Genomic DNA, 12,364 nt, shown 5'->3' with positions numbered 1-12,364 from the left:
AGAATCCTTAAGTATGAATACTCTCTTAAGGAAGTGTTGTACTTGGGGATATTTTAGACTGTCAGGTAAGTGTCATTACTTTGCTTGGCAGTCTCATTTCCCCAGGATCCTATTCATGGTTTTTTAACAGGAAAGTATTGTACTTTTAAAAGAATAAATTTTTAAATAGCATTCTTCAGCTGTAGGGCTACAGAACCTATTGAAAGAAAATGTTTCAAGACTCTAACAGCAATTTTTTTTTGGAGAAAGTAAGAAACTGATATTCCACTGTTCAAAAGTATCTTAGCAGATTGTGGCTGCAGGTATGTATATAATGAGCTTCCAAAAGCAGGGAGATTGGTTTACCAAGGTATCATTAAGGTTTTAGTTTGTGACGCCTTAACATGTTTTGTTCTTTGTTATAGTACATTTCAAAATCTTGTACACCTTGATAGTAAAGCATTCTGCCTGTAGAACAGCAGAGTTTTGTAAACTAAGCTTTATTAATATTGGAGCAAAATATACCAAAATATTTTTGGAAGCTTGGTGTACTTGTTTCTGTACAATAATAAACTTCTAACTGTCTTGCATAAGAAACTTGAGCTATGCCTTTCTAATACTGACTTTTGAAATGCGGCCGTGCTAGGCAGAAACCCATAAAGCACCACCTGAAGCAAGTTTCAAATATTTTTGGCCTAGATTAACGTAATGTAGTCTGCCTTGGTCCATAAGCAGAAGGAATACTCACTGAATAACAATTTGCTCGCATTCCAAACTGATCTGAAAATGTAAACACCATTTTAAAATAGGCTCTCCAGAAAACCAAGATAGGCAAATGATGAAAGTGTTATGGCTAAGGCAGTTAGAGCACCTTTGTATCATACTTACTGTGTCAGCAACATTCAAAATGCTTGGTGGTTAGAGTATGTCTGGCTTTGTGCTGGGTTCAGCTTCCTAGACTGATAGAGTGTAGTGGTTCTTTCTCTGGGATTGAGTAGACCAGTTGATAGCAGTTATAGCAAGTTTTTCTTAAATTGACCATGACCACAAGAATTAAGAAAAATGAAAAAATGCAGCAGCTTTTATTTATGTCAAAAAATCCAAACCTGTTGATTAGGGTAACAGAAGTTAGAGGTAGCTGTAATGTCACATGCATCAGCAGGTACATTCACAGGCAAGATAAATCTTGCTGGAGAAGACCAGATTAACTAGCTACCAATTTCAAATTTCGCACAGTAGGTAAAATATCATCCAGGTTACTGATCTCTGAAACAGAATGAAAAGCAAAACGGTAAGGCAGATGTACCTAGAACATCTTCAAGTTCAGCCAAAATTCTAACTTAAATGTTAGAAGTACACCTAGTGAATAAAATAAACTACTCACACCTTTGAATGCTTTGGGGGAAAAAAAAATTAATTTAGCTTATCTTGTGAGTACTATGATGGAATATATGCAACCCCATGTTCAATGAAAAAAGTATTTTGGTCACTTCCTGAGGAAACATAGAAAAAAGAGGAGAGCGAGGCAAAAGTTAGCACTTTCCCTCACATCCTCCTTGTGTTTTAGCACACCAGGAGTAAACAAAACACGTGTTGGCTATTTAAAGTTTTAGGAGGAAGCACTGGCATGAAGGTAATTACAACTTTTGCAAATATTACTCACCTAAAAGACAGAGCAAATCTTGAATGAGAGCTTGAAATGGTGGAAAGAAGCACTCGTGTTCTTCTAGCTTATCAATTATACTGAAATGTGCAAGTGAGACTGTCAGATAAAAGGTGCAAGGGCATTTTGAGTTCACCTCCTTGGCTGTTTTGTCATACTATGTCATGACTTTCTGAAAACACTGCTACTTAGTAATATAGAAAACCGTCTACACCAAAAAATGCATTCTCAAGTTCTGAAAGCTGCAGTCAGCAAGTGCTACCTGTCAAAAGAGGATCTCTAATGTCAGTATTTATGCCCTGTATACATCCTTCCTTTCATCCTTACATGGCACCGGGCAATTTTTGGACTGGAACATTAGTCTGTGTGTGCTAAATAGACTGTCTGGGGGTGGCTGATATAACTGCCTCAGGGGTGGAGCAAGGAATATTTTATAAGCAGCTATTCTCTAGTTAAAACTGTGAGGAGCCCAGAAAGGTTGAGGGAGTTCATATTGTGAACTCAGCATGTGTCAAACTCACTGCCTGCTGCAATTAATTATTCATGTGTTTGCAGAGTGCATGCTGCATGCAAGCTCTCAGTGTCTGCTACCAAGTACATGTATGTTGTCATCTGTTGAAAAATAACAGGATTTGTCCAGTTCCCAAAATATTTGTGGGCAGCTGGAGGCATACCTTCTCTTAGCAGCTAACACACTTCAGTATGACAGCGGAAACCTTGCAACACTTTCTCCTCCCCACCCACACGCAGCATTTGCTTTGTTTCCTTACAAAACACGCATCATACTGAGGCTTGTTTGATCACCTTATCCATGCAAACCAACAAGGTGTTTTGGAACCTTCTGGCCTTAATTTTTCTCTTTGCCAGCTTTATCCTTTTGGAACTATTCAAGATTTGTTTCATTCAGGATAGTAGTAACTCCTTTCCTGGCACAGCTCACTGACCTTGTAACAAATGATTAAAGTTTCTCTCAATTATTAAAGTTGATGTTTGAAGGCTGGCCAGCAATGGAACAGCCCCACATACCTGGGGATGTCTTGGGTCCCCAGAAGCTGCTGTACCTGCTCAGTCACGTTCTTGTGAATTATGTCACACAGTTTCCCAACAGTATCTACTACCACAGTGGGTGGAGTCAAACTGTCTGTGGAAAAACAAACACTTCATGTTTCTTACGACAGTAATAACAGGAAAGTATTTTAGATGTAATCTAATTCTTGCAGGTGTCTGGATATTTTTTTTTTGTTTTCATATGTCTAGGCATACAAGTTCCATCATTCACAGAAAACAAAGTGCCTATGGTCAGAAATAAACTAACATTAACTAGGAACGGTGACTCTAAGCCTTTAGTGGCTAAAAAAAACCAACTTGTCAGAGCTGTGTGTTTTCACAGCACAGGTGCTACTAAAGTGCACCCTACAATATCAGTGGAAATCAGCCGGCTGAAATTATATATATGGAGAGGGTTATTCATTAGGTTCCTGTAACACAGGAGAAGCACAGTACAGGGGCTATGTCCACAAGGAACCTGCCCAGTAAATACTTTGTTAACAGCCAGAACTTGTTTTGGTATTGGATTTTACCTGCATTGACTGCTCGGACTGCAGGTAATGGGCTCCTTGTCCTTTTCTCCCTCAATTTTACCCAAACTAGGCTTGGAGAAGGCATCCTCTGAGCTCCATTGGTTTGCGATTATTAGGGAGACACGAGGATTCCTCACCCCCTGTGCTGGCTGCAGGCAGGAAGACTGCTTCCCTCCTTCACTGAGGCTCGGAAGACCTCAGAAATCCAGGAGTCTTACCCTTGGGCTGTACACCCTACAGCGCAGCCAAACCTCTAAACCCCAGAGCAGCAGTAGCTGCTCTTCTCCAGAAGCACAAACCAGAAAAGGATGGGTACTGGGAAGTAACAAAGTATGCTTCTGAGTACTGGCACTTAGGTTTTGACATTCAACAACTCTTTTTTTTAAGTTTAACAGCGTAAGATGGAAGTTTCTGAGGGTTGGACGTAATTACATTTGAATAAATAACTAAGTAGAAATCTACGGCAGACGTTGAGTTATTTTTTCTTAAACTTGTTACATTTCAAGTAGAGAATGAAAGACGGTCAAGAAGAATTATGAAGTCAGCTCACAGGAAACAAAGCTTTGTGAAAAAAAAAAAAAAGAAAATTTAATAATTCAGTTTCATGTGTTATTCCTTTCTTCTGCCTCCCTGGTATTGCTCAGCAACTGCTAAAGGCTTACAAATAATGGGGTTTTGCTATTCAAATTGCCAACTGACAGCAACCTACTTTTATCTTCACAGTGAAGAATATACCTAGTTTACTCATTTCTCAGCAGCTCAACATATTTTCTATGAAGAGATCAGCCTTTCACATGTCATCATCTTCCTCTGGAAATGGTCTGAACAAATGCTAGGTGGTAAGTCTTTACCTAGTTCCAGGAGCTCATGGAGATTTCTCATAGCATTGGTCATTTCCCCAAGCTTTGTGTAAACCTCATTCATTCGTGGATAAACGCCATTCAGAGAATTCACATCAAACAACTTCTGGAAGTGAGAGACTATTGCAAACAGGGTTGGTAAGGACGGGGTCTGGGTGTTCTGTAGCAAGCAGAAAGAGTAACTCGTCAACGTTACTGCTTCACAAAGCAAGGATTCTTTTAAAGCATGAAACGTTCTTAAAACTAGTCTATGAAGAAAAACAGGTGTAACTTCCCTTATTAAATCACAGCATTTCAAATATTCTTAAATCTGAAGACATATTTTAAAGAGAGTTTTCAGACACAAATATCCAGCAAACCAAAAATACTCTTTTGAAAGCTTTCTTCTTCCTAACTACGTTTATGTATTCTCAAGGCTGACTGAGAAACAGACAGAACAGGATATTACCTGAGACTACAGGGCAATGCAAATTCATCGTTGGTCAAATGACTTTGATTAAAGCAGTCTTCCCTAAGGTGAATTTATCCATTATGTTAAAATAGTCTTTGACTATTGAATGGCTTCAAACAGCTATTTCTTAAACCCTGCAAGGCTTTCAAATGCACAAATCTAATCACCGTGTGAAGAATGCATTTAAGAATTCCAGAGTGACTTGTGATTATAAACCCCTGGTAAGAATTACCTTTTCCTTATGTTCTATTTCTTCCAAAATTGCATCTACTATGAACTGGAGGTCTTCAACTCGTATGGATTCTCTGTTATCCTGTGGATCTGCAGAGTGCCAGGGCACCAATTCCAGAAACAGTTTTCTCAAGGACTTATGCAAATCCTTTTAAAAGAAAGGAGGGGACACAACTTACTTTAGTAACTGCTTAAAGTGGTTTTCATTATAGAAACAGGCAGATTTTCTGTTTCTCATATGCAAAAACATTCCAGTACTGATGACAGTAAGATTTTAGTCTTCATGAAATTTAAGCACAGTATCTTGCTTACATTCTTTGATTTAAAAATAACACTTATAGTCTAAAAATTAAAGTACTTCATATATTATAGTTCCAGTGACATAAGAAGTGTTGGTCACAGAAAGTTTGGTTTTAAACAAAATTACTTTACTTGTATTTAGATTAACAAGTTACTGTTCTGGTAAGACAAAAGGAAGAAAGAGAATGCATCGTCATTAATGTGTAAAGTACATAAACTCTAAAGCTCAAGTGTCTTCTTAGGGACTCAGCCACTGAACAGAAACATTGAGACAATACACACAGAAGAATATCTCTGGCCTGTAGGAACACTGCATAAGTTTTTCACCCTACTATGTTTTAAAGTGGCATATAAATGGACAGCAGAATTATTTTAAAAATTTAACACCAAGTCAGGCAATAACAAAAGCTACACGCAGAAAAAAAAACCCTACACATGGGGAGGGATGGCAGATTAAAGGAAGAATATAAAGCCAAGTACAATAATGCATTACCTTTAGGGCCATTAGCTGATCTGCCCACATTTCTATAGTAAGTGGAAGGTGCTCAAACCCACTTTCCTGTCCGTTCTCTTTAATATAATTTTGCACTGGCCCCTTGCTGCGCCTGTATATTAATGGAGGAGCTCTTGGACTTCGCAAAATAGAATCAATATGGGACAAAACCTTCAACAATAAATAACAAAAGTTATTGCTCAAACATGTATGACATTTTATAATAAATTCCCTCTCCACCACAGTCATGATTGTCTAAACATTAAATCATAAATAGCTCCAGTAAGTTACTATCAATGAATTTTATAGATACATTAAATATGTAACAGATTCAAAGATTTAAAAATATACTAGCTAGAAGATATGTAAAAGTAATGCAAATATACTTCCCTTTGAGAGGTATTTAACATTTATCCACTTGAGGTATTGTTAATTCCACAGTTTACATTTTGCTAAGTTTTCTTATATTTGCTTTTTGGTTTTATTATTCAGAGAAAAATAAAAGCCAGTATCTCCTCAGGCATGTTTAAAATCGTAATATAAGAATCTGGTTTGCCCAAGACCTTGAACAAATTCCCTGTCCTGAAAAGACTTCAGCAAAGTCACTGATTTGATGTTTGCCAACCTAGTCTCTGCTTCCTTGCTGTATTTTCAGGTAGCTGACACTAAGATAGAGCAATTAAGAACAAGCCTACATTAACTGCCAAATCCCGAATGTTATGCATCTTGTGTAGAGGACTTCATATGAACTCTTAGATTCAAAATAGCATGCTTCAGTTTACATAGTTAAACAAAACTCGTGTATTATATTTTGTTGTAACAGTGCTAGATACACACAGGACAGATAAAATTTGCATACCTGTAAGTACTGCTGGCAAACTGCCTGCAGCTGATCTAGTCCTGCAATACTCTCAGGTTCTTTCTTTTCTTCTGTTCTTTCTCCGGTACTATTCCCTGAAGATCTACATGCCGAATACGTACAATGGGTTACACAAGTAGCCTTAGCAGGAGATACTACTTTCAATGTGAATAAAGAACCAGGTATGTAGCACATATACTTGCACCTATAAAGCAAAATCTCCATTTTATGATGCCTGCCAACAGACTTCCATCAAACTGAACTAGCTGAAGAACATAATACCTAATGTAAACATCATTAATTTATCTTAAGTCTACAGGTTGAGGTTATTCCAGGCTCCATGCTAATTTAGAAGGGACTCCGCCAGATGTACAGTTGTTTTGTTACCATAAGTTCTACTACAGGTGAAGACTTCAAATCCAGAATTTTATTTAAAAGGGTCAAATTCCATGCTCACAGTCTTTATCTGCTTCTGCTTGAACATCTTTCCTCGCTTTCTATATAGAGCTCCCTACCCTTCTTGTCAAATCTAAGATAACTTTCTCTAAAACTACCATCTAAATCATACCCACTGCATAAGAGAAAAGACCATATAAATATACACGATGTAAAATGAAGAACTGAACATTTTTAAAGTTTAACTGATGTCTTTTTCAGGCTATAAAATATTTAGCATTCAGTATACACATGCACAAATGATTAAGTGAAATTACAGACAAAAACACTTTACTGGATCTCTAATACCTTCAATGTATTTTCTTAGCAATGTTTCAGGAAAAAACTAAGTCAATTTCTAAGAATAATATGGACATAACTTCAGTAGCAGCTGTAACATTTTGCCAGCTCAAACTTTCTCATTCATAATCCATAACGTAACCAGTAACTTGCTTTATAGCTCACAGAAGCAGCAAACAACACAGTTTGGTCCTGTCCATATTGCCTGCGATAGCACTCAAATCAAACCCAGAAAGACAAAATGAAATAAAAAAGACATACTGCTGTGCCCCTATTTGGAGACCACACCATCATTTCAGAGATTCACAGGGTGTCTTCAGAGATACAGCAGCATTTGCTGCCCATAAACAGGCTCCGAGGAATGGTGATAAGGTACATGCTTTATAAGCTACTATCTACATTACAGGTTGCAGAGTATTTTGCCTTAAGAAGTTCAGAGGATTCTTGAAAGTTACTGAAGAAATATACTTACTGGATAGTTTTCTTCAAAGTTTTCTCTAGTTTCTTCATTTGGTGCTTGTAAAGTTTTAATTCCTGTGCAGTTGGTCTGTTAGAAAGAAAAAGTACCATATTATATGTCTTGCATTTGAAGGTATCTATAAAATTCAGCCAAGCAAAAAAGTAAAAGAGCTTTGCCAATGCCACAAGATGATTCTAGAAATGAAATTCTGCAACATTTCTAAGTGACAACAGCAATAAACAGCAAACTAACCATTAGCAGTTGTTGTTATTAATAGTGTAGGGAGGGAAGGTTGACTGTTGCTGCCATATCTTATTTCTATGAATCGCTTTTAAAGGCAGATTTCATACTACACTTTTCCAGTTGCTGGTGCTTTCGATTCCGCTCTTTGTAAAGCAAAGTCTTCTGAAGTGCCCTTACAAAGGACAGTACTTATCCTTTCTCACCTTATTTCCAAATCTTTCTTGAGATTTATATTTTCAAGCAAAAGCTGTTCATTCCTGGCTTTTGTTTCAACGAGTTGTTTCTGGAAAGACTGCAACATAGACTGTGTTATTTCTTTTATTTCACTCGTTCTATAATCAACAAGCTTGAACAATTTAAAGTACATGCATGTTAAGAAGGGTTCCCATTTGCCTCTATAGCTAGACAGCATGGGTGAGGAATTAGTCAACTAAGATCAAGAGCCTGCTGCATTAGACCACAGGTGAGGAACCTGTGATTAAGGAGATCTACGCAGTCCCCAGCAAAGAAGACTCACAACATAGTACTGAATCTTTGCATAGAGAGTGGACCCTGCCCAGAGAGTTTACAGGTTGAGAAGACACGATAAGAACAAGGGGATAGAAAACAAACTCATTTATGTTTCCATGTGGCTCTTGAAGGGTTACCATCTAAAGATCTGCACTGACTTATTCTTAGCAGTTCCATACCATGAGCAGTGCTCTATAATTAGGAGTGGCATCTAGATTTAAGATTTCTTCCTTGCTTTGTACTTCTCTCTGTACCTGGTCTTCACCTTTTTTATATTGCCTATTGGGAAAAATAAATTGTTTCAGCTTTCAATTACCTCAAAGATCTAAGTTGGTTTAGTTAGCAGTTACACATGAAAATGTTTCCAGAAACTGCAAAGTAAATAGAATAGAAATTCTGCCCTAAGATCCACTGCTCTTCTCTATTATTTCTGGGAAGCTGTTTCATATACTAATTAAGTGTACTTATTCCTCAAGAGAAATTCCAGTACAAGCAAACCTTATTTCAGTTTTCAAGATAATGATCTCAAATTACAGGAATCTCTTAGGTATCTGCTTGTTGCTTTGTACCATGTAGGTATCGCAATAGAGCTGAAAAACTCATATTCCTTTTGTTGAGGGACATCAGTCAACTGAGCACAGGTAATGCAGTAATTCTGCCTGTGAACCATTGTGAAAGAGGAAAGGAATTAAAAAAAAAAAAAAAAAAGAAAATTTATAGCTCAAGTGTTTAAATCATCCCCCCAACTTCCCAGCTGTCCCAGCCTCCTGACTGAGCTGCTACTTAGCCTGACTGACACTTATTCCCCACATGAATCCAAACTGCCATGACCATTACAATCCTTTGCTGTTTCTTACATGCTAGTGACGTCTGGAACATAGAATATTTACCATTATAAGATATAAGAACAGTAAGGAGTAGGAAAATTTTGAGCAGTAGAACCGTACGGCATTAGATGAGACCTACCTTAGCTCCTTTTTCATTTGACTAATTTGAGATTCATAATAATCAATTAGACAAAGGAACCTGAAGAAAGGAAAAATGGTATTCTGAATTTCAGATATTCTCAAAAAAATCATGCCTGAAAGATACTGTGACCAACCCATAGGAACAGGCCAGCTTATAGAACTACACTGCACTTCAGAAGTGACTGGTTCAAATAGCGGGTTTTCTCTCATATCAAACAAACATGGTCGCAGTTTTCCGAAACAGAAAAGTAGAGACATTAACTCTGTACTAGTCTGAAAGGGGCAAAATTATTCAAGAGGGAAAAAAACCTAAATCCTCCCTGACAGCCTCCTCATCTTGTGACTATGTTTACCCAGCAAGCTTAACAGTGAAGCACAGTCCTGAGCGCTGAGGCTCAGCAACTATTGCAGGAGGTAGAGAGAGCACAGGTCCCACATAGCCTGAGAATATCTGTCTCCAAAGAAACTAAAAGTGCTTTCAAAGTAAGTGGTTGCAAAAAATAGAGCCACAAAATACTGAACAGCTGAGAAACTGCCTCTCCTGTTGAGCACTCTTGAGATTGTCTGTTTCAGAGAGACAGATGAGAAAGCACAGGGAACAAAATTCAGCAATCCTTCCTCTCATACAGTCAGGGCACGAGAAAAAGGCTGTGCATTCACAATCCCTTTTAAATGCTTCCCAGGCAAACATTGCTAGCCAGGCCTAGAAAACCAGGTGACATCAGCACAATAAATTGATGGCTACCTGAGGCCTAAGAAGTGGCAAATCTCTGATTATAGCAGAACTATGGAGATTTTACTGCAAGAGACTTGGAATACTTTCAGAACTTTACCTAAGTACCTGGGAAGCCTTACAGCAAGCCTGCAGTCAGCAGTTGCAAAGACCACTTTCCAAAACTGGAAGGGGTTTTTTGGAGGGGTTGAGTGGTGGTGTGGTGTGTGTTTTTTTTTTTTTCGGTTGGTTGGTTGGTTTTTTAATTTACATTTAAAAATGTTAGAATCCCAGGATGAGATCACCCTAGCAGATCCTGCAGTTCCAGAGTGAATCATTCCCTTCTCTTTGCTGACACCTAGTGTATGCAGTGCCTGATAATTTTTTAATTTCCGCCATGGATTTATCCAGCTCACGTTTTTTATACAAGAAAAAATTACTGCATTGATGTACCTTTACGAGAATTCATATTTCAGCTTGCACTCCTAAGGTCTCCAGCTTTTTTCTTTTTTTTTTTTTCCCATATAAATATCAAGAACAGTTACTTTAAAATCCTTTTCTTCATTTAATGTTACAGGTCATTCATCAATATAAGAAAATCACTTACTGCTGATCTAGAAGAGACTTGGGAGCTCTTTTGCAAAACCGACAAAACATTTTGTTTTGAGTGGCAACACGCCGTTGCTCCTCCATCCCAACTTTGCACAGCTCCTTCTGCAAACCGGCAATAATCTCTTCCTGTTCTTGCAGCTTTTCCTGCTGCTGTTGATATTTCGCCTGTGAACAGATAACAGGAGCATTATGAGATTACTCTAACCCACGAGCTGGAGACTGTACTGTATGTGTCCAAGTAGGCACTTGGTCCCAAGCAAGCTTAGTACTTGGGTTTTAGCCATACTGAAGAGGCAGTGGAAGAAGGATATAGATATTTTTCTAAGTTATCGCTAGAAAATTCTGTATAGATTGAAAAATCTTAGCTATAAACAGTGCACTAACTCTATGACCCAAGACTCATGTTTATTTTGATCAAGGTAAATATTTTTAGAGGTTTTAAAAAAAGTCAGAAGTTTGACTCCTCAAGCAGCACTATCTGAACTACCTGTGAAACCTGTTGATCTTTTTGAAGTTCTTTGACTTGATTCTGTTGCTGGCAAACTTTAGCTATTGTCTCATCTTCCAGCTGACAAATTTTGGACTTAATGTTTTTCACCACATTTTCCAAATCATTAGCCCGTTGTTCTTGTCGAGATGCCCGACCTCGTTCCTGTCGTATCTCATCTCTGAAAAAAATGAAATAAATCCTTGATTTAAATTAAACTCATTTCACTGAAGACAGCAAAGGAAGCACAGGCCTGACAACATTATCTGATGACGCTCAATAATAGCCTGTGGCAGCAGGTGTGAGAAACATGCTAGTATGGGAAGAAGCACCAGGTGAAATTACAGAAGAGCTCAAAAGGAACTAGGCCAACATTGCTGCATATTGGACAATAATCTCAGGAAAAAGGTCTTAGGCCTCGCGTGTGACAAGAGCTCTGCCTGGCAGGAGATGGACACCAATAATACTTTCACTTTGCATTAGCAGGTAAGTTCCTTCCAGTGTGTCTTACCGAAGACAACGATTAGCCTCCATAAGCCCCTGCATCATTTTCTGCTGTCGGTCAGTGTCTTCCACCAGTGTTTTTAATGCAAGTCTTATTTCTAGAGAAGACTGACTGTCTAAGACAATCATATCTGGAGATACACAAAATAAGCAAAGTCATAATGAAAGGCTTTTAATAGCTAAAGAAGATCGCATGTCTACTACTATTTGGAAGTGACGGCTTTAGAGATGCCTTATGAACTTAGGTTTACTATTTCCAAAGATAAAAACTTGTAAAATTAGCATTTCCTTACCTGATGTATTTATGCAGCTTTGGGGGGCAGCAAGACTCACCGGTTTCAACCCATGACGCATTAATAGCTTGTTTAAGATTTCCCATTCTGCCTTCTCCTGCTGCAGTTGGGAGAAGGAGAAGAAGAGACAGAAACCTGAGTTCTCCAGATCAGCTCCCAGTCTCCTGTCCTTCCTGCTGTGCGGGCAGTGGAGGGTACCAAATGCCCCCAAACAAAAATAAACAAACCCCAAACCCCCAAGAAGCCCCAGTCACTATAGGAGAGCTTCTGAGATGTTCCAATAGGATCTCCAAAAAATACTGGGGAAAAAAGTGTACTTAATATGCAGATTACTCAGTTTTCCTGATCACTATTAAAAGGATAAATACATGCAATGAGTAAAATTTACCTTTTAAAAAACCCCAGACAACTGGCCCTCGGTAAC

At 38.2% G+C, this 12,364-nt stretch overlaps 1 protein-coding gene across 1 annotated transcript; it reads right to left on the bottom strand.

Annotated features, from left to right (window-relative positions):
• Positions 1 to 1,183: 1,183 nt before the first annotated feature.
• On the bottom strand, positions 1,184 to 12,049 carry CEP70 (centrosomal protein 70kDa; the record flags this gene model as incomplete). Its single annotated transcript, XM_009696319.1, has 15 exons — positions 1,184 to 1,245; positions 1,643 to 1,722; positions 2,669 to 2,783; positions 4,074 to 4,242; positions 4,766 to 4,912; positions 5,558 to 5,728; positions 6,417 to 6,519; positions 7,624 to 7,698; positions 8,058 to 8,146; positions 8,544 to 8,643; positions 9,331 to 9,390; positions 10,652 to 10,821; positions 11,144 to 11,324; positions 11,655 to 11,778; positions 11,941 to 12,049. Coding segments are annotated over 15 exons (1,755 nt in total), but the record flags the coding sequence as incomplete, so codon positions are not given.
• Between the last annotated feature and the right edge of the window lie 315 nt (positions 12,050 to 12,364).

This window comes from Cariama cristata, unplaced genomic scaffold (assembly GCF_000690535.1).
Source record: "Cariama cristata isolate BGI_N322 unplaced genomic scaffold, ASM69053v1 scaffold83, whole genome shotgun sequence".
NCBI classification, from domain to species: Eukaryota; Metazoa; Chordata; class Aves; order Cariamiformes; family Cariamidae; genus Cariama; species Cariama cristata.
This window is presented reverse-complemented; position numbering and strand designations above follow the sequence as displayed.